Source organism: Camponotus floridanus, unplaced genomic scaffold (genome assembly GCF_003227725.1).
Source record: "Camponotus floridanus strain SB8 unplaced genomic scaffold, Cflo_v7.5 scaffold50, whole genome shotgun sequence".
Taxonomy (NCBI): Eukaryota; Metazoa; Arthropoda; class Insecta; order Hymenoptera; family Formicidae; genus Camponotus; species Camponotus floridanus.
Window position 1 is genome coordinate 937,349 of NW_020229659.1, and position 21,163 is coordinate 958,511.

The window sequence follows — 21,163 nt, forward strand, 5'->3', positions numbered from 1 at the left end:
TGAGATTACACCATTTATGACAATATAATTCTAAATTTATCACTATTCATATTCTTTTCACTTCAAAAGTACAATGGATTAACATAAGCAATAATTATTAATCATAAAAATAAAATGTGTTCAATTATATTTCTCATTATCCATTACAAAGTATAATATTTTTAAAATTATTAAAATTTATTTAAATTTTTTATCATTTTTTCATCTTTAAACATTGATATTATTTTTTTCAATAAAATTGGATTTGTACTATGAAATCAAATCTAAAATACTTACTAATATTTCGTAAGAATAAATTTGATGTACATACAGAATCAATATTTTATAAAAATATTGCAAAAAATAATTATACATGTATAGCTTTTAACTGATATAACTATGAATAATGTAAAATGATAAAACAAGGCATGTACTAAATTGCCATTGTAGATTGAATCGCGATCGTAGATAATATATGGTGAGAAATGAAGTAGACATTGTGGTCAACTAAAACAATTAATCGATCATGGAAACAATGATTTATCGTGCTTTCTTCAAAGAAAGTAAAATCTGAATCACGTCTTATACAATCATAATTCTGGATAAGCGCGATTACACCTGTACATTCGTATTTAATGTGTATCTGATTAGACAAACAAAATGTTCTGAAATTAGATACATTTTAACAAAGTAACAAGGTGATAAATTATTTATAGAAATCGTTCGAGATTTACATAATCTCTTAGCAATTTTTAAAGCTATTAAAAATTTCGCACATTATTTATACAATTATTTTCTAAAATTATTTTTTTCTATAAAAAAATATATTTAATAAAATATAATAGATTAGATGAATAAGAATGTGGCATGTAATATATTTAATTAAATATAGCTTCTAGTAGTAACTAAATTTTAGTTGCTAATGAGACAGAGAAGTCTTGCAAAAGGTTATTAACTCCGACATGCAGGTTGAAGAGACTACCTAACTAGCTTGGCTTGTTGTGCAAAGATCAAAACAATTTACCGAGATAACTGTAACAGGGTACTCGCGCACGCTGACCGACATTAACACGCATTGGTCTAGGTGGTCAATCTCAGCGCGAGATGATTGATAACTCTCTTGTAAGCGTTATCAACTGCAACGTGCACGCTGTTGTGTTCACGTCAGGAACGTGACGCTGATAGACGGGCGTCTTGTCTTCTCTCTCTCTCTCTTTTCTCTCTTTCGCTTTTCGGTTATATCCATACAACTTGTTGTCTTTAATTTAAAGCTATATGTCGACATGTTAACATGAACAGTTTTTTCCCTTTCCCTATTCTCACTGCGATTTCCTTTCAACTTTTTATTTATAAGAAGGAATTTAGAAATACCTTTAATTTTTTGAAATTATGCATTAAACAGGGAATGTCTCCTTTAACCATTTGCTTACGATTTTTATTGGAGATCTTTGAAAATAATTAGTTTCAAGATATTAGTTGTTTGTTTATTTTTGAAGCTAATATTTTATTTTTTTTTTGCTGGGATATAATTTGGCAAAATAAATTTTCATTTAGGGATATCTTCTTCAAAAAAATATGAATTATGTAAAAGTAGGGGACGGATCCCCTTTTTTTAATACTTTCTAGTTGTATTTAGTTATATAAAAACAAAAAATTAGTAGTTTGAAGCGTCGAAAAGTCGCTGTCAAGCCCTGTATCGCTACCTGGATTGCCTTACAATGATGAAGAAGCAACATTAACGGTGCATTCGTATGCAGAGTCGAGTACCAGTTCTCGATCACGGGCGGCTTCTTCACCCTTGAACAACTTCCTTTCCCTTTGATGTCCCTTTTCCAAGCTCTCTGACCAGACTCTGAGCGATTGCGGTGTCGACAACTTGAAGTACATATAAACCCACGTATGCGTAGGTAAACCGACGGCATGAAGAGCACCGCGTGACAAGGGAGTAATGAATCTACCTCTCCGAACGAGCGTACTTAGGAAGGTTCTCAAATAAAAGCGCTGCTTGGACGGAATTCGAAGACTGCGTGCGATTAATGTTGCTGCTGCGAGCAAAGAGCGGACGTAGTTGCAATTGAAACGCGCATTAAGAGTCTTTTTCGCGAATAATCTCGCGATCAGCGGGATCTAATTATCCCGTTTTCTCGTTCGTAACTCCAGAGCGCCCGCTGCTAATCTCCATTTTAACGTTTAAACACGCGTCCGTCCGTGGGGAGAGTCATCGCGATTAAGACCTTGAATAAGAACAGATCAGAATTATTCCGTGCGAGCTTAAGATATTTGACGATAACACGACGAATCCGACTAATGAGCGCGAAAACCAGCTCGCGATGCAAACAGCTGAGCAGAGAACCGACAAGGAATCATTCAGCAATGGCGCAAGTACTCGAAGCTTGAAGCATAGGTCACGGAAAATGATGAGCGGTCGACCATGAATCAATTGAAAGGTCGATTACACTCGGGAAACGATCTTCTGATTGATCTACCGACAAAAGAATCTACTAGTACCTTCATTAGCTCCATCATACGCTTGCTCGTCGCCGTTCCCTCGCCGTAAACCTGCGGTGCGATTCTCTTAATTACGTTCGCACGGACGATTATCTGAGGTCTCGTTAAGAGCGGTGCGCGAGATAGCTGCCGCAGCGCGATGAAACCATTCCAATGGTATAAGTGAGATAGGTAAAGGACGAAGAGGTGCTTTCGGTAGGTGTGCGGCAGAAATAATAGCGAAGGACGCCTAATAAAGCTGCGGGTGTCCCGCTGCGCGGAAACGGAACGCGCCGGATGAGACTGCGAGCCAATTACTGGGGACGCCCGCGCGAAGATCTCGAGAGCCGATTTATACGCGATGCTCGTATTGTTCATATATATACTTGGTAAAGAACCCGCCTAAAGAAATTACGATAATGAGATGGAGCTATAAAAAACAAAGTCGTTCTTTAAATGTCATAATTTCGGCGAAAACAGATGATATGATATCTATATTCATTATCGTTGAAACACGGGAATCTAAAAATCTTAAAAAAGCCTTTGGATTTGTTAATTTTTCCTTGGTTTTTTTTCGATTAAATTAATTTTAATTATATCTAATTTTAAATTAATTGTATTTATATATTTATAAAGTATATTTATAAAATTAATAATGAATTTGTGTGACGCCAGCAAAATTCTGATTTTTAAGAAATTGTACATATTTTATTAATTTCTCGATTTAAATATCCTTAATTTATATACTTATAATTGTATTTATCTTTAAATTCTGTTATATTTATATTTATTTATACTAACAATTTCTAATTTTTTTACAGAAGCTCCTGGAGAACTTGGATGGGTTCTGACTCTAGTGATAGTATCCTTAGTATCAGCCGGTATCGGGGCTGTAGTGATGATGACTCTCCTTCATTGTCGAAGGTTAGTATATAATAAATTCCATTTCATAAATGCGCTCACATATCTTTTCATTAAAGTAAGGGATAGAAAAAGAACGATGGAAGATTGCTTTGTACAACACAGAGAATCGATTCCCGAAAAATTTCTCAAATATTGAAAAAAGCTCTCTTAAATTTAACAATAAAATGGAAGAACATAGGCAATAGAGAGCATATAAATAAATAAATTATCAAAGATCGAGTAAAAATTATAATAATTTAATAAAATAAACCATAAGTGTAATGATAAGTGTCATTACTCTTTTCTTTATTAATCATGTTTTATTAGTCTTACACCACATTATTATTTGTAACTTTTTATGTTATATTATTGCGCTGTAGAAGGCTCAAAACAAGAGCCAGAAATGTCCGTATCGTACATTTTTATTATTATTCTGAACTATTTATATCGTACTTAATATGTTTATATCACTTATGGTTTATTTTATTAAATTATTATAATTTTTTACTCGATCTTTGATAATTTATTTATTTATATGCTATCTATTGCCTATGTTCTTCCATTTTATTCGAAAAATTTCTCTTTCCAAACTTTTAATAATAAAATTAATCGGGCTTAATGATTGGGCCAAATTGAAAGTCTCGTATATAAATATTATCCTTTTCAATCTTCACGAGCATGCTCTCTTCGAACGTTTCACGAAGAAGCGGTGAAGCAGTTCGATACGGATCACCGCACCGACCGATTGCGGTTTCATCTTGCAGCCGTTTAGTCGACTTTCTTAAATTATCACTTATCGGTGATACGTAATCAAGTGAGCCTATCGATGCTAAGAACGAGAATGCAACGGTTGCTAACTAGATCAATTCAATATAAACCCGGCTGGTGATAGGCTAACGGAATGTAGAAAGAGTGGAAGAGCGAAGAAATGGTACTCATATGCACTATTACAAAAGAATTATGATTGCAGTCGGATCTTAATTAGAATTCTTGGGTAGACAGGAAACGAGAATTTTGTGATCGCAATCTTTCTCATTCTCCTCTCTGAAGGATGTTCGTGAAAAATGATTTATTAAACTTGATTGCCAATCTCTCTCTGCATGTTTCTTCACTTATAATTTCAAAAAAATGGTGATTATTTAGGATACACGTCTCTAAGTTAATTATTTATTAGTAGTCATTTATGTTTAATTCTTATACCATTATACTCGTATAATTTTCATAATTTTTAAACAATAAATTTTTAAAAGAGAAAGAAGCTATTATATTTATATAAAATAACAGATAACGATTTATCTTATGTAACATATGCATATTTTGATTTGTTACAGGATAAAGAGTGCTGGTGGCAGAGGTAAGCTAAATTTCATCATGATATTTCTTCCAAGTATATTAATGTTATATTGTATTTTTCGCTTATTCTTTTAACGAAAATGATGAATTATAAATTGTTATAGTTAATTTATACTTTTATAAGTAAGATCGCATTTTTTAATTATTATGTCAATCGGATTTACAAAGATTATTTAGCATAGGATTACGATTAGACTGGATTAGAATGAAGAGAAATCTAGATTTACTATCGGAACGTGAACTAGTCCTCCAATTATGTCGAATTAACATAGCGTGTTCGACGCGGCGGGTTCGTGGCGATGCTGACAGGTCAGGTTCGAAACGATTCCCAATTATCCGAGTCCCCTACTGAGTTACCGGCTCGCGGAACTCTTTTATTCGCTCGTTTCTTCATTATACATTAATATATGACATTCACAATAATGCCCTCTCAGATATCTTTTATGACAGATCCCACAAAAGGTACTTTCAGAAACGTTCCTCTTTGTCATGTCGTAAATTTTAAATCGTAAAAAAAATATAGCAAAGATGAGAATCATTTTTAAGAAAATTATGTTACAATAAAATGATTCAACGATATGCGACATTATTTTAATTCTTAAAATAAATAAATAAATATATTATATAATGATATATTATAACATCATATTTCGCAAGGTCCTTACGATATTCTCACTACAGTATTATGCAAAACAGCGCAATGATATAAAAAATTATAAGACAATCTCTCATCTGAATCTTTAATGAAGGATATACTAATTTACTAAAATTTACTAAAAATGGATATACTAATTTACTTTCTACGATATAGTTCTCGTAAAAAAATAGCAGCAATCAGATCGATAAACGTGATCTTTCGAGAACGTGAGACACGATCTTGCTGTCTCTTCTATTAAAGGATAACTTCCTCGTCTTGGTACACGTCCGGTGTTGACTTACAATGTCATCGGAGTCTCGACGATTGTCTGAAGTTCCAGACGGTAAAAAGACTTGAACGAAAAGCGGGCCTCTCTGGCGCCTCGGGAACCCTATGCACGAATGTGGGCATGCATGTCGGCGCGAAAGAGAAGGAGAGCAACATCGTAGTGTCAGCATCGATTGGAGTTTAATTAGTTCGCATAATGCAAGCCCCTCACGGCGATATAAACCGCGCATTCGTGTGTTGTTCGTCCTCGTATCGCGTTTAAGGGATAGCTGGGTGACGCGACGCGACGAACAGGATACAGTCGAGCGACATGAAAGACAGCGAAACGCGTCTAATTAACTTTCTGATTTAAAATCACCCGCGGCATGATACGATCGACGAGCGAACAGCGGCGGCGAGTCGGCGAGACGTAAAAAAAACGATGAGGGAGCGGAAAGGAAGGAGTTGCCAGGGTGCTACCGCATGGGATGCAGAGGTCACCCGAATTAATTATCCGACACTCGTTTCATTGAACCTCTTGAATTAGATCCCACGTAATCCCACCGGTCTTGCGGTATAATTTTCACTTAAATTCTTAACGATTTTAGTCTAAAGTCTTGAGAAAATGACACGATTATCGCTCATTAATTAAAAAGACACCACTCTAGTTTGGTACTAAAATGAAATATATATGCATAAAGCATATTACAAATGTATTTGTTAAACTTATTAAAAAAATAGAGAACAAAACAAACTTAAAAAAATTAATTAATATTTTCTAGATTATGACTATATTTATAATATTGTAATTTATTGTATCGTAAAAGTATTGTTTGCGACGTGAAGAATGTAAGTGAAAAGATAATTTAGAAATTTTGCAAATTAGTCATAAATAAACCATAAGCATAAGATCTTTCGTTAACGATAATATTGCTAATTTCCATCTTGCATCAAGGTAATCGTCCAAGGTGGTCCGTGATGCAATTTGTATTTGCGGCCGGCAAGAACGCGCAATTTCGTCGTTCTCGCCTCAGGGGCAAGCTCTAATCCGGTTTTAGAACGGATAACTGCTAAGAGAGGCACACAAAACGATCAAGATACAATTACATTAAAATGATGATTTATTGCTACCGTTTGAAACAATAGTAATGGTTAATCGTATAATAATACGTAGAAGAGGGAACTTTTTCAGCGATGCAGTGGATTTTTATCTTGAGATAAGTATTATTGTATTTTTTAAATAAATCGTTTATTCTTATTAACCAGTAAAATTTAAAATAATATATAATACAATATATATATTATTTAAAAAAAGATTTTTCAAAATTTACTTTCTTACGTTATTTACGCAAAATAATAATAAGATGAATTAAAAAAAATCTTCTTTTAAATAAGATATATGTTGTTATATATTATTGTAAATTTCTAGCTAATAAGAATTAGCAATTTAATATTAATATTAATTGATCTTTATTATAAAATGTACAACATGCGAAAAACTTATATTGTATATATTTTATAATAAAAATCAATTAATCTTCGATTATTCAAAGATTTTATATACTTTTAGTAAAATCCATAAATCAATTAAATTATAAACACTGAGTCAAGGCGCATCGATCCTACATCTCTACGAGATTTTAAGAAAGAATATTTCAAGAATATTTTAAATTTTGACAATATCTCACATTTCGCATGTAACTTTAATGCTATAAAGCTTATTAACTTCGTAATTTTTGAATCAATAGAGATCCTAATTGAAAATTTACCTGAACAGAGCTCATGAAACATAAAATTCATTATGCTGATATTTTATAAAATTACGTGTAATTGAATATCCCTCTGAACAAAAAATAAATTAATGAAAATTCGTTAATATAGTACATCCTCCCGTGCGGGTAAAGATTGCTTTAAGTGCTACAGGGCGAGCAGCGTGTTAATGGAAGGACGGCTCAAAAGGCTACTTTCGCGCAAAAAAGAACGGAGGTCCATACTATACACGTTAGATTGCTGTGCGATCTTGCGAATACAATGACCGGGAAGTCGAGTAGAAGAGGTGAATCGAATTTACTAAATGCTTCATCGTGCATCAACCGGAACGATATTTCGGATCAGTCTTGATGTATAATATGTTAAGAAACCATGATGTGCTCGCAGGAACATGCATTTTATATATATATTTTTACATCCATTGCACAATCAGATGCATTTTTCTTATCATATAAATAATAATTTTATATCAAGTCAATTATAACAAACTTATTGAATATAAGACTGGATAAATAATGCACGAATTAAATATGATTAATTAAATAAGCAAACTACTCTTTGTTAAAATGTATTTGAAGAGAAAAATTTCAAATTTAAAAGAAACGTTAAAAAATAATAAATAAATGTAATAAGTGGGATCATGATTAACATATGTTTAATATTCATCGTGTTTAAATAATGAGAAAATTGTAAATATATCTATGATTTAAACTCCAGATAATAAAGTCTAGATAATAAATTATATTAAATTTCTATCGTGTGAGATCTTACGCGTGGCATAAGAAGATTAGAAGGCAGGAAGTGAATTCTCCGCCTTTAAGTTATCTGATCATGATGAAAGAGCATAACATTTGCCCCCCGTCGTCACGACATGTTCCTTAACGCCACGGTTTTCACGTGTCGTCTAATTAATGTTCTGCCTATTTGTTCTAATAATTCGACCGCAGGTGACATGACGCGACGGTTTGGAAAAAGAAACGGAACCGATTACTCAAATTTAAACTTCGTAATCGTGCAAAAGTATATCGCAATCAAAAGCTAAAGATTCAAAGCATCATTGTTTGAGTATGTTTCCGCAGATTGAGCATAAAATTATTTTATAATTTTTTATATTTTATTAGTCAACGAAGTTTATATGTCATATTGATAATATAAAAATAATTTATTACATATTAATAATCTCCCGATTGCAAAAGCTTTTGATGAAACACGAATTTTATTTGACATATTCTTATTTCGAAAACGAGATATTTGCTTAAATTTTGAACATTCAAAAGAAAAATTATATAAAATGCACCAACAGACAATTCCAGAAAAATGTGCAAGAAAATAAAAAAATAAACTGTTTTTTTATAAATATAACGTATGTTGCAATCGTAACTTTTCCCTCGAAGAAGTATAAATAAAATAAATTAATAATTTTATCTCGCGTCGAATAAAAATGTCAAAAAGCACTACGAAAGAGCAATGCGATTGAACGAGAACAAGTTCTCAGTTTCCCGGCAAACCAGTGACACGCTTTTCAGGACAGACGAGCTCTTCGAATCCGGTAGGACGAAGGAGACACGCGTACGTGCGTATCATAGGACGTCTTCGTGGCGAGAATGGAATAAGTAAAGGGCTCACGAGAATTCTTATAATCTCATTTTTTTTTCTTCTTATGAGCCTACTTATCATCGCGGCGGTGCTTGTGATGTTCAAATTTCGAGATCTTATTCCGCTCCTCTTTCACTCTCCGCCTCTCGTCCTCTTCTTCCTCTCTCCCCTATATATTCCATCACCCGCCTCACCCTTGTTGGTATGCTTTAACCCTCGGCGCAATTCTATGAGAGCTCGTGTGACGCTGCGATGACAGGCTCACAATGAAGCCTATACAGAAGTTTTTTTCGTACACGGACGCATGTCATAATGCGCTGATCCGGGTCGCCGTCTATAGACACGGGGAGGGGCAGTATTTATATCCGCGTAAAGCTGTATATAACATATATACGTATACATATAACGTATCGGGATTCGGGGCCGACCTCACCTGGCACTTCATATGCTTCTGCGCGAGAAACATACCTATTCCCTTGTAGATTCGAGCGGATTCCGTAGGACCATGATGCCTCTTCTGAGAGAAACGCGAGCTCACGAAATCGGAGCGTCGATTTTCGCTTCGCGACGCGCCAACGAATTTTTCCGGAGCAACGAACACGTGTGAGAGCCCCTCTTCATTTTTGTTCCAGCGAGCTGCTGCGGGGTCGGCGTAGAAGATTCAAACGTGCCCGACGTTGGCGGACCCGCAGGGTCGGGTGGTGCCGGCGGCGGGGTGGCCGTCATACCTGATCGGCCACCTCTCGAATTAGACAAATTACCGCCTTACCACGACGTAGCGCCCAGCCCCGGTAAGTGTTACATCCTGTGAGACGCTCGCTTGTCCCGACCACTAGCTCGCTTCTTATGCGTATGCGTATTACGCGTCGTCGAGAAGAGATCGCTGAGAAATGACCGGCTCGTTACTCGCGTGTTCTTAACACATTACAACGTGTTGTTGTGATCGCGAACGCGGTAGCACGTCCCTCGCTGACTGTACGTCTCATTTCGCTCGCCGAGGAAAATCGAGCGCTTACAGAACCGGATCTCGCAACTTGTTCTTAGCGGCGTTTTCAACTAGTCGATAGCTCTGCAAGATCTTTCACGATGTTACGAAACGATTGTACAATCCCGCGATAAGATAATGTTAAGCGGAACACATGGAGAACTTTGAAAAAGTCATTAGAAGAAAACGAAAGGAGGATATACGCTTCTAATAGTTACATTGATTAATTAAACCTCTTTCAGCTGAAATAGAAATTTATGAATATTCACGATTAATTAATGAAACAATAGGAAAGGAAATTAAAAAATCAAGGTAGGTAACCTCAAGCATTGATGTACGATGCAAATATAAAATTATTTAATATGCTAATTAATCTTTTTATTTATTTATTTTATATTTTTTAAATTAAGCGCTTATTTTTATGTAATTTTTATGCGATTTTCATTATTTTCTCTTGAATATTATGATTATTATTTAATATACTAGTTAATCTTTTTATATTTGCATCGTACATCAATGCTTGTGGTCACCTGCCTTGTTTTTTAATTTCTTTTCCTAGATTTTTATCTTTTAAACCCTTTAATTATTCTCTTTCTTTAATGAAATAATCTTCTAAAATCCTTTTCATCTATCTTCAAAGAGCTTTTTCCATTACTCGCATATCGTCTACTTATGTAAGGGAATTGTACTAATTAGCCCAAGTCAGAAGTTGATGTAATCAAACTTTAGGGCACAACGTGTGGTCATGGTTGGGCTCTCGACGAGGCGGCGGTACCCCGGGTGTCGTCACGACCCCGCTCTCTCTCCCTCAGCATCGACGAGCGATGAATCTCCCGGTCGAGAATCATTACACCCACATGCAGACCGACGAGGCTCTGTACGCGGAACTGGACTCGCAAGCCGCAAGCTACGCAAGCGATCTACAGTTACAAATGAGAGGAAGCTCAACGTACGGTACGACTTCCGGCGCCCAGGACGACGAATATCACGAGCTGGACGCTGCCAGATTACATCGTCATTACGGAGGCAGCGACGGCTCGCTACAAACTGATACACTTCGCACTCGACACAGTAAAAGGTAAATCAAGTACAAGACTCAGTTTTACGATAATTATTCTTCTTAAAAGCTAAATAAAAAATATTGTTTGACGGAGACGTAATATTTTATATTACTTTAGACATTAATAATTTAATAATCAAATTGCTGTCGAAGAAGATATGAGAAATGCGCGGTTTATTAATTAATTCCTGAGTCAATTATCAAATTTGTGCGGCCGCGGAAATAATGATTACGCACGTCGATAATGATACGCAACGATAATCTATCGTCTCCCCGACTTCCTAGATCGATAACGAGTTCAATGTTTTGTTCTGGCAACGCCTTCTAAGGGCAGCTAATTACGCGTTGTAACCACGCGCGCATCCAACACACGTCGCCGCGTAATCGGCAGTTATCGATACGGTCGATGCATATGTTAATGGCGCATTCCCGATCGAGTGGCCGGTTATTGAGAGCCTCGTTATCGGCTACTTCCAGGATACAAGAGCCGGACTACGAGATGTACGAGAACGGGCCGTCGACGCCGGTGCCGCCGGGTCAGCACCAGCACCATCATCATCATCACCATCATCACAACCATCATCATCATCACCAGGAATTGAGGATCGGTAGCAGGAACAGCGAGCATCCCTCCTATCAAAATACAGCGTATACCGGAAGCGACGCTGAACCGGACGGACCGACGTTGAGCAGCGCTCCCAGCAGTGCCTACTACAGCGATCTCAGCTCCAACTCGGTAAATCAACAGATGCCGGCGACGGCAGTGTCGTCCGCGGCGACGACGACGGCGACGACGAACCTGCACCTGAATCCGCAGAACCTGGACGCCCCGCAATTTAGACTCGCGGCGATCAACGAGAACACAGTGCCTTCGGATTATATTTAAGGGACGTTTCTTTCGATGTGTAGGCTTCGCGATAAAATTTATAAAATATATATAAATTTATAAAATAGACAATTTCACCGATGTGCGTTTATTCTGCGTGAGAAAAGGATTTTTAAGTAGTACATAATATACGTTCAACTGAAAATATAGTGAGACTTTTTATGGGGCAATCTTGGTCCTAATCCTAATGTTTAGGATGGGACAATCTTAGTGCTAATGTTTCAGTTGAACGCACCTAATATTTATAATTTAACCTTGTCGGCGCTACAAGGATAATAGGAGAAGTTGTATTCTTGTACTAAAAAATAGAAATAAAACGAGCGAATCACAGAAGAGATAAAAAGACTGTGAAATTTTTTGTCACTGTCTCGTCGTGACTCGAAAGTTTCTTCAAGACAATGTTTCACGGTGCTCGGTTTTAAGTTTGCTCGTACAAGAAGAATTCAAAAGATCGGGTAAGCGTTTGGCAAGAGCGTTATTTAACCGGCGGATGTATCGCGGACCGGTTCCGGATTAAATCGATTTCTCCCTCGGCAACGTTTCATTTGCTCCTTTGTCGCCACACTTTGCGATCCTGTTAAGACAATCGACGCGCGAATCGACGAATCAAGCGTCGCGAATCGATCGGCAGCGCGGCGCGTTCCCCTCTGCTTTTGCACGCTAATAAAATACTAGGTATTCAATGTCTCGATACTTTTTTTCAACGAAAGACAAGCGGAAGATAAACCGGTTGGCAGGTAAGTGACCACAGCAAATCGTGCCGGAGGAATTAATACACGATTAAACACCATATCCTCGCGATATCGACAAAATCGGTAGTTTTGACAAAAATGCTCGCCGTTAACCGTTAACCGCGCCTAAGCACGAGATTGCGCTTGTTAGAATAGTGATAAATTTATGTTCACGCTCGGTGCATCGTGGCTGCATCGGAGAACGCGAATATTTCGAGTACCTGGCATCAGTTCAGGCGTGACGCTTGGTACACGTGACGCAAAAACGTAATGATACCGCGCGCCAAGAATCACGCGTTGCGGTTTTCCAATCAGCAGTAACATGTCAGATATAAATTGATTCTGTCCGGACGTTTCTGCAAGAGTCAACTAGTATTTGGCGAACGAAAATGGATTCCCATTATTTTTACTACCGTTCATATCACTCGAAGGGGAAAAATATCAAACATGTATTACGTGAATGATTGACATATAAAACACATCTATTTAAATTACCCTTTCATGCGATAAGATTGCATCTAGCGTGGATAATTTTTCATTCAAGTAAAAAATTTGCAGATAAAATCTGCACGAGAAATAGAAACAATAATTAAGAATAAAGCGGAAAATTGAGAAATCGCGACAAGTAATAAATACTTGACAATTGGCTAAAAAATAAATTCGAGATAAAAAGAGCGAGATAAAAAACCTTTCATTAATAAATAATTATTAGCCTCGTTTTAACGTATAAATTTCTATTTGTATCTTATCTCAATCTTTCGCTGTTAGAAAGTCGACTTGGGCGCATCTGAAGAGATTCCAACGCATTAAAAGATTAATCCCGGATATAATCGCGGTTCACGAGGCAACTATGGATGTTACCGGGAAGAGGAGCCGCGGAATCGAAATGCCTACACGTTACGAGTGAAATAAAGTCGTTTTGAAAAGCAGGTGCTTCGTAATTTGACGTTCGGCCTCTGCCAGTCAGCGCCCTCGGCTACGTCCGTCCGCCTTCTCTAAGCGGCCGCGCGCGATACTCTCCAACATCCTTCCATATTTACCGCAAATGAGATCTCGTTTTCACGTGCGTGCCTCGATTACGGAAAATTGCAGAATTCCGTGCCGTATAATCGACAGGCCACGATGTTCAACGAAGTAACAAATATGTTACTCTCGCACGAAACCTTTTGCAGATATTTCATTGTATTTATTTCCTATTTTTTATTCTCCGCGGAATATACGCTATAAAAAATAGCGCGTGTAATTCACCAATTTCAGATGGTATTGTCAGTGGCTAAAAGATCGCGTGCTAATATTTTTACAGCAATGTTGACTTCGTTGTCTGATTCTTCGAATTTTGTCTTCAACTATTCACCATAACAAACCTCTCTTTCAGCAAAGTATGGAGAAGGCGTATTACAGAATATTATGAAAATTTAATGCCTATAATCACAAATTATCCTCACGAGCTCGGCGTATAATTGTGGGAAATATTTCAAATTGGATACGAGTGGTTGCGTACGTGAAATATGTAATAGAAAAATCGCGTCGAATCGAATTCGCGAGCAATTATCTCGCGAAGAATTATCACTCGAGCGCTAAATAGGTTTCGATCTCGGCGGCGTGTCAGTTTCAATCGTTTATCTGCGATTCCCGATCGACGGCGGAATTAATTCGTCTCGCTCAATTCGGCGAGGAATCGTTTAATCGTCGCCGTCGTGTTCTCTTAATTACCTTCTCGGACGGAGCGATTGTTCCCTCGCCGAGACACAAATCCGAGAAAACGCGTTCTCTCGCTTCGCCTCGGGATTCTCCCGCGTGCGCGTTTCACGTCTTTCACCTTTAACTCACCTGCTCACGCACGCACACCTACATCCGACCGACACAATGTTCGGGGGATACGCGAGAGCGCTCACCTAAACGCGCACACCTTTACATACGTGAAAATAGCTTTAGAAACCACTTGATTCTGCGAATTTCCACTTAGAACACGCTAACTTTCGAAAGAAATGCGAATGAGGGAATGTCTAATGCATTACTGAACATTATTGTAATTTTCATCAAGTAAAACGTAACTAACTGGCAAATATTTAAACTTTATATAGCGCAATGTGAAAGTTATTTACTGGAAAAGACGATTATTTAATTGCTTTTGTATAACAAAAATAGCATTCGTTTCAGTGCTTTTTGTATATTTTTCGGAAAAATTCTTAATATCCAGAATCTTTCTTGGTACATAATTCTTATTTCTAATAATTTATTGATTATTATTTCTGATAAATTAAAGAAACGTGAAGTATCATTTTTATAATAAATATTTTTATAATAATTTTTATAATAAAAAATAAAATTATTATAATAAAAATTATAATAAAATATAATAAAAATATTATAATAAAAAAATTTTTATATTATTTTATAATAATTTTTATAATAAAAAATAAATTGAAAATAATGGCAATTGTCAAAATGATGAAAAATATGTATATTAACAAAGACGCAGCATATACAATACGTAGCACATGTCTACAAACAAGGATACAACAGAGTACTCCCTCTCTCTCTGTCTGCGGATATGCTATATAATTAATTGCGCCCTCACAACCACAATGGAAAAGAGAGAACCGCTGGGCTCTCTTGGTGCAAGTATTATACCGCCGAAAAAAATCCCACGACCGCACCAAGCCATCGCGACCGGATGGGCATCCCTTATCACGGTCATGTGCGAGTGTATGCGTTGCACGAGAACATATATTATGAAAAAGAAAAAAAATCACTTAATTAAAGTTCGTCTCATTTTCCTTTACGAGTCTTCCGCGTTTGCGTCGCGCGCCGATACTCCTAGCCGGCTCGCATGTCTACGAGTAATTTGGAGTTATAATTTGAAGGGACGTTACTTGCATCTGTAATTTGCGTCTGGGTAGATTAGCTCGATCGCATCACTATTTATCATGGGAAATCTCATAACGACGTCACGCTTCATTGCGATGAAATTGATGCAAAGTTTGCAGACCGTATTAGTTTGTACACATTAGTCTAACTCATTACTAACGTAATGCGAAAATGTTAAATTTCATACGTACACACACGCATACACACGGGAGAACTGTTTACGATTCAGTCTTGAAACCATGCATAAACGAAAAGGAAAACATTTAAAATGTTTACATTATCAAATTTAAATTATTTTCATTTGCTATCTATTTCTGTTTTAGATAATCATGCTAAAATTCAGTTATTTCTTTCAATTTTTTATGCATTTTATCAATAGTCATTCAAACGTAAATAATCATTTTTATAAAATATATAGCAGATGCAAAGAAACTTTTTTATCTTGCAATTAGTGATTAAGCAACGAAATAAAACAAATATACAAATAAAAGAAAGAGGATTTTTACAAAATTAAATTCATTAATATTTACATAATTAAAAGTTCAATATTTAATTCAAAGCTGTGTCATGTATAAAGATCAAGTTTTATTGCATCTAATGCAAAAGTTAAAAGTACAAATAATGGTCTGTCTTGTATAACCGGTTTAACTCTGCTTGCCGTTTAATTTGCGAGAGGAACGCGTTTCATTCGAAAAATGCAACTTCAAGATCCTCAACTATCGATCGATATCGCTGATCATGAGAATTCGCGATTAAATTCCCGTGAATTTCTTTGGAGCCGAAGGCTTCCCTTTATATGCTTTCTCTTACCACAGCTTGTGCAGGTTTCGACGGATGTCTTAGAATGATCGTAAGGGCTCTCGGCCCGCCCTAACCGAACGTACCACGCGTTCGTTCGGACTACGGGATATATAAATTATACATGTAAATATACGGACGGCCGACTCGAGAGATCGAACTGCGAGATATCAAGATATGTGTTGGCGATTCCCGCACCTTTCCCTCTCTTTGTTGAGTCCTTCTAGCCTCTCGAACCCGGGTTCGCGCATACGCACGAATTCACGCATTTCGTGACAAATGTCTTTGTTGTTTTCATATCGCAGGCTCTGGAAATTTAGCCAACTACCATGTTCCATTCGCGATACAAACAATGATTTCTATTACAAAATAATTATAATTTTCCCTTTCATACATATTTTTAATTGATATTTTAATTTGAAAAAATAGATAATTAATTTAAAACTTAAAAATTAAAATTTAAAAATTTATGCAATGATATATATATTTCAAACTAAAACATCAGTTAAGAATATACATAAAAGAGAAAACTATAAATTTTATTCTTCCGGTAACATCCATTTTGATTAATTTTTATTTCTAACGTAATGATTTCTAACATTTTTCAATTTACTATTTTAATAAATAGAAAAGTAAAATCATTTTTAATTTGATATTAAATTCAGTTGAGCATATTAATTATTATAAAAATGAGTAACGCAAACAGCAACAAAATGATTAATGTCATGTATGGTTGATTTCCACTAGAAATAATGTACATTATATGTGAATAACTATCTTATATTATGATTTATTTAATTGTACATATCTTCCAGCTGTTCCTCCAATTTATTCAAGATTTAATGTAATTAATTGCACATCTTCTATGGTTTTATAAATGATTTAATAAGTGAAAACGAGAATATTAAAAAATATGTATTCGATATTCTTGCCAATTTGACATTATAATTAGAATTCAATTATAATTAATTTAATGAATAGATATTAACTATTAGCTACAAGCTAAAGAAATCTTTCAATATCATTTAAAATAATAAATATTAATATATATTAATTTTTGAAACATTTGTACATTTTATATCATTAAAAAACAAAAAAAACTTCTTTCGATATTTATAAAAAGATAGAAATTTATATAATCTTGCAAAACTTGATTATAATTCATGCGTTATGTAAAAAAGATTTTCGGGAATTTTACTCATATTTATAATCATAATACAATTATAAATATAATACGAGTGTCTTTATATTGACATCAGCTTAAGTAGACTAATTGCGCTAACTTTATAATTATCTCCTGGCGAGATATTTTTAAAATCACAGGAAGCATTCTTTCATACTTATTGCCGATCTTGGCCGCAATTTATTGAACCGTACTGATAATTATCAGTTATCGCTAATAATTCATTTGCATATATATGTATTATATTATATTACATGAGTGCCTTGTGTTGTAACAAAGCATAAAGATTATGCACACACTCTAGTTGTACTTTGAACCGAATCAATGTCAACATATCGAGCGAAACATTGTATGACGCCATAGTTATGTGAGAGTTATGTGTGAATTCATGCGAAGAAAATTGCTCATTCAACTAGCAAAATTGCAACAATTTCTAATATTAACGAAATGCAAAAATTAATAAATATTAAAATGAAATGCATGTGTTACGTTAAATATTTCTATGGTTCTTGTACATTTAATTAAATTTATATACATTATACATATACATATATTGTAAATCAAATACGAAGTTTTTCTCGCCGTACTTATTTCCGCGAACACGCATTCGATTGTATAAAGTAGTTTAATAGATATTGACCGCATAAAAACAATTAACCGTGAAAATTAAATGTAATTAAATCGGGTGAAAATTAAATGTAATTAAATGTATCTTTGAAAAAACAATGCAAGTACTATTTCGATGTCAATCTCTTGCGCGACTTCAGTTTTATTAAATGGTTCATGAACAAAGCGCAAAGTGATGAACTCTTTATGTGAGTTTGCCAAGAAATAATTTTATATCAATTGGCTGATATATATTTTCCATATGCAAATGTTCCTGCGATTATTGTACAAAATAGCGATGTATCACCATATTATATTATAATGTTTTAATAGGCTAATGAGATGCCACGAAAAAAATTAAAGAGGAAGAAGAATATTATAGTATATTTTATTTTGTAATTTAAAAAATAAAAGCTTTTATGATTAGCGTAAATTAAAAGCACACTGATGTAATTATCGTGTTACAAAACAGATTTTATAATTAGTCACTGTCTACTGAAATGTATATGAAATTTATTACCCAACATATGTGTGATATATATTTTTGGTAATAATATTTGAAAAATTTATTTAAAGATTATAAAAAAAACTTATTTATATTATAATATTCTAATAAAATTTATGTTTTAATATATTTAAAAAATATGAAATTTCGGATATCTTATTTCAAAATGCCATTAATAAATGCAAATATGTTGTGTATTGTCATTTATTATTTTACATACACACACATCCGTTAATAATAAAATATTAATTTTTCTTGCCTAAATGAAAGCCATAATAAATGTTATACAAAATATAACATTAAAATAATTTTATATTGTAATAAAACACTTGCCACTATAGATAAATAGATAAATATCGCATATGTAATCGATACGTCATCATGTGTCGAATGATTCCGAAAAATATCAATATATGTATATGTTAACCAGAAATTAACGAAGTGATATATTATACTGATAGGAATCTAACGATGAGAGAAAGATACATAGCAGAGATTAAATTGATTTTCTTCCCCATGATGTTATATCATTTAAGTTTTTATTTTGCCTTAGAAAAGGGGCTATTTATAATCTTTGAATATGAATATAAATATTGTTCTGATTACTTATTCATGCATCCCGACGAAGTCATATATCAGTGATTTCTCGCGGGCAGAAATTTCAAACCAGTATCTTGTATATAATTGTAACTTTTTTCTGTGTTTTACTAAAATGCCATCTATCATAATATAAATCTTAAAGTTTTTGTTAAAAAAAGAGATACAAGTGTATTGATAATATTACTTTCTTATTGATTTGTTTATAATTACAATTTAATTAATCATGCCGATGATGCTTTCAACATCTCTTCGAGGAACCCATCCCATAAATTAATATTTAGCACAAATTGTATTATATAATTATATAAGATCACAAATTGTAAACAAAGACATTTTATTTTAATATTGTATATATTGTAATCTGAAATGATAAGCAAGATATTTTAATATTTCTTGAGAAAAATATCGAATTGTACAGTAAATAAAAAAGTATTTCATGATATATGTATGTGCATGTTTTTTTAATAAAATGTTTTATTAATATGTCTATATATATATATATATATATATATATATATATATATATGTATATATGTATATATGTACGTATATATGTATCTGTTCTAATTCTTAAAATTTTTATGATCGATATCAAAGAATTTTTTAATAATCTCGATAATCAATTATATTACTTTCAAAATTATCGATTAAATTATTTTCTAAAAATATATAGCTGATATATATTTGTTCTTTCTATTATAAATCAAAATATTTTTATGATAAAATCTGTTTTGTATACACTAATTTAATTAATTTATTTAATAAGATATAATCATCAAGAATAAAATATATAAATTTAAATATTAATTTATTTATATTTTAAAGATAAAAAGATATTGTAATATATATTTTAAAATCTTTTACTAACTTATATTAAGTTACTCTGCGTTTTTCCAAAAAATATATATAAAATTTATCGTTATTCTACAAAAAAAGGAAATAAATGTTTCATAGTTATAATAAACTTTTGAATATACCGTTGTAAATATTTGTAACATAAAATAGTAAAATATTAATATTTATTAATTACTCACTGAATTTGTACGAATTTCGTCGAATCTCCGCAATGATTATTAAACGTTGAAACATCAGCCATCATCTGTAACAAAAAAAATGATGATATATAAGTACAATATAAAAATCAGAACACAATGTAAAATTTATATACATATGTCGATCAAAACATATTTATATATTAAGAAAATCAAATAAATACATTTTCTGTTTTAACGGAGTAACATGCAAATCTAGTTTGAAAAATCTTAAGAAAAGAATTATTATATGAAAAATCACATCAATTTAAATTGCGATCATTGCACGAATGTTAAAACAATAAAGACACAATGAATATTATACCGTGCTTAGTACAACGCTTTGAATTGTTTAATTAACTAATTAAAACAAAAAGACTGAAGATTTTTTTCTTCTGATCAATTAAATGCCTGGAAACAGATGTAACATGATATAAATAGAGTATACCTGCAGATTATTATTTGAGCGCACCATGCAATCACGTTCGTATTCATAACTTATTTTAAGATTTATGAGAAAATTGACTTTTCTCTACACTTTGTGAATAATAGAACAGAAAAGGAACTCACGGAGAACGGTTCATTAATCTTGCACAACTTGTTTGTGGTCCAAATCTCTGTATTTATTCCCGAATTTGTGCACGCACTCGCGAAACACTACACATTTCAAACGGCCATTTGTAAAGACGCTCGTCTTAGTACACCTAACAGTCACTGGTGGCGCTGTAATCGTCAGAAATTCATGTCCGTACATGAGAATGTATTGCATGAGTAACAATTTTTTTTCAATCAGAAAATAAAAGATTTTACATTCGATTTCTAAGCAGAATTTTTAAATAAACTAGTAACAGCATCAACTAAAATATACAAATGTGTCAAATCGTCTCTAAATGATCGAGAAATCGATAGGATAAA

General features: G+C 33.8%; 2 protein-coding genes across 2 annotated transcripts in view; one reads left to right on the top strand and one right to left on the bottom strand.

Moving 5' to 3' along the window:
- Positions 1-14,760, top strand: part of LOC105256798 (TSC22 domain family protein 1) — a 74,081-nt gene extending 59,321 nt beyond the window's left edge. Inside the window, exons 3-7 of the mRNA XM_011267034.3 lie at positions 3,288-3,390; positions 4,701-4,723; positions 9,625-9,783; positions 10,707-11,055; positions 11,515-14,760. Coding sequence (XP_011265336.1) covers positions 3,288-3,390; positions 4,701-4,723; positions 9,625-9,783; positions 10,707-11,055; positions 11,515-11,923 — 1,043 coding nt within the window. The 3' untranslated portion in view covers positions 11,924-14,760. The remainder of the gene's footprint in view (positions 1-3,287; positions 3,391-4,700; positions 4,724-9,624; positions 9,784-10,706; positions 11,056-11,514) is intronic.
- LOC105256801 (L-lactate dehydrogenase) overlaps positions 1-21,163 on the bottom strand; it is a 165,143-nt gene that overhangs the window by 143,769 nt on the left and 211 nt on the right. The window contains exons 2-3 of the mRNA XM_025412427.1: positions 20,819-20,971; positions 20,252-20,316 (exon numbers count right to left, since the gene is read on the bottom strand). The gene's annotated coding sequence lies outside the window, so the exon portion shown is untranslated. The remainder of the gene's footprint in view (positions 1-20,251; positions 20,317-20,818; positions 20,972-21,163) is intronic.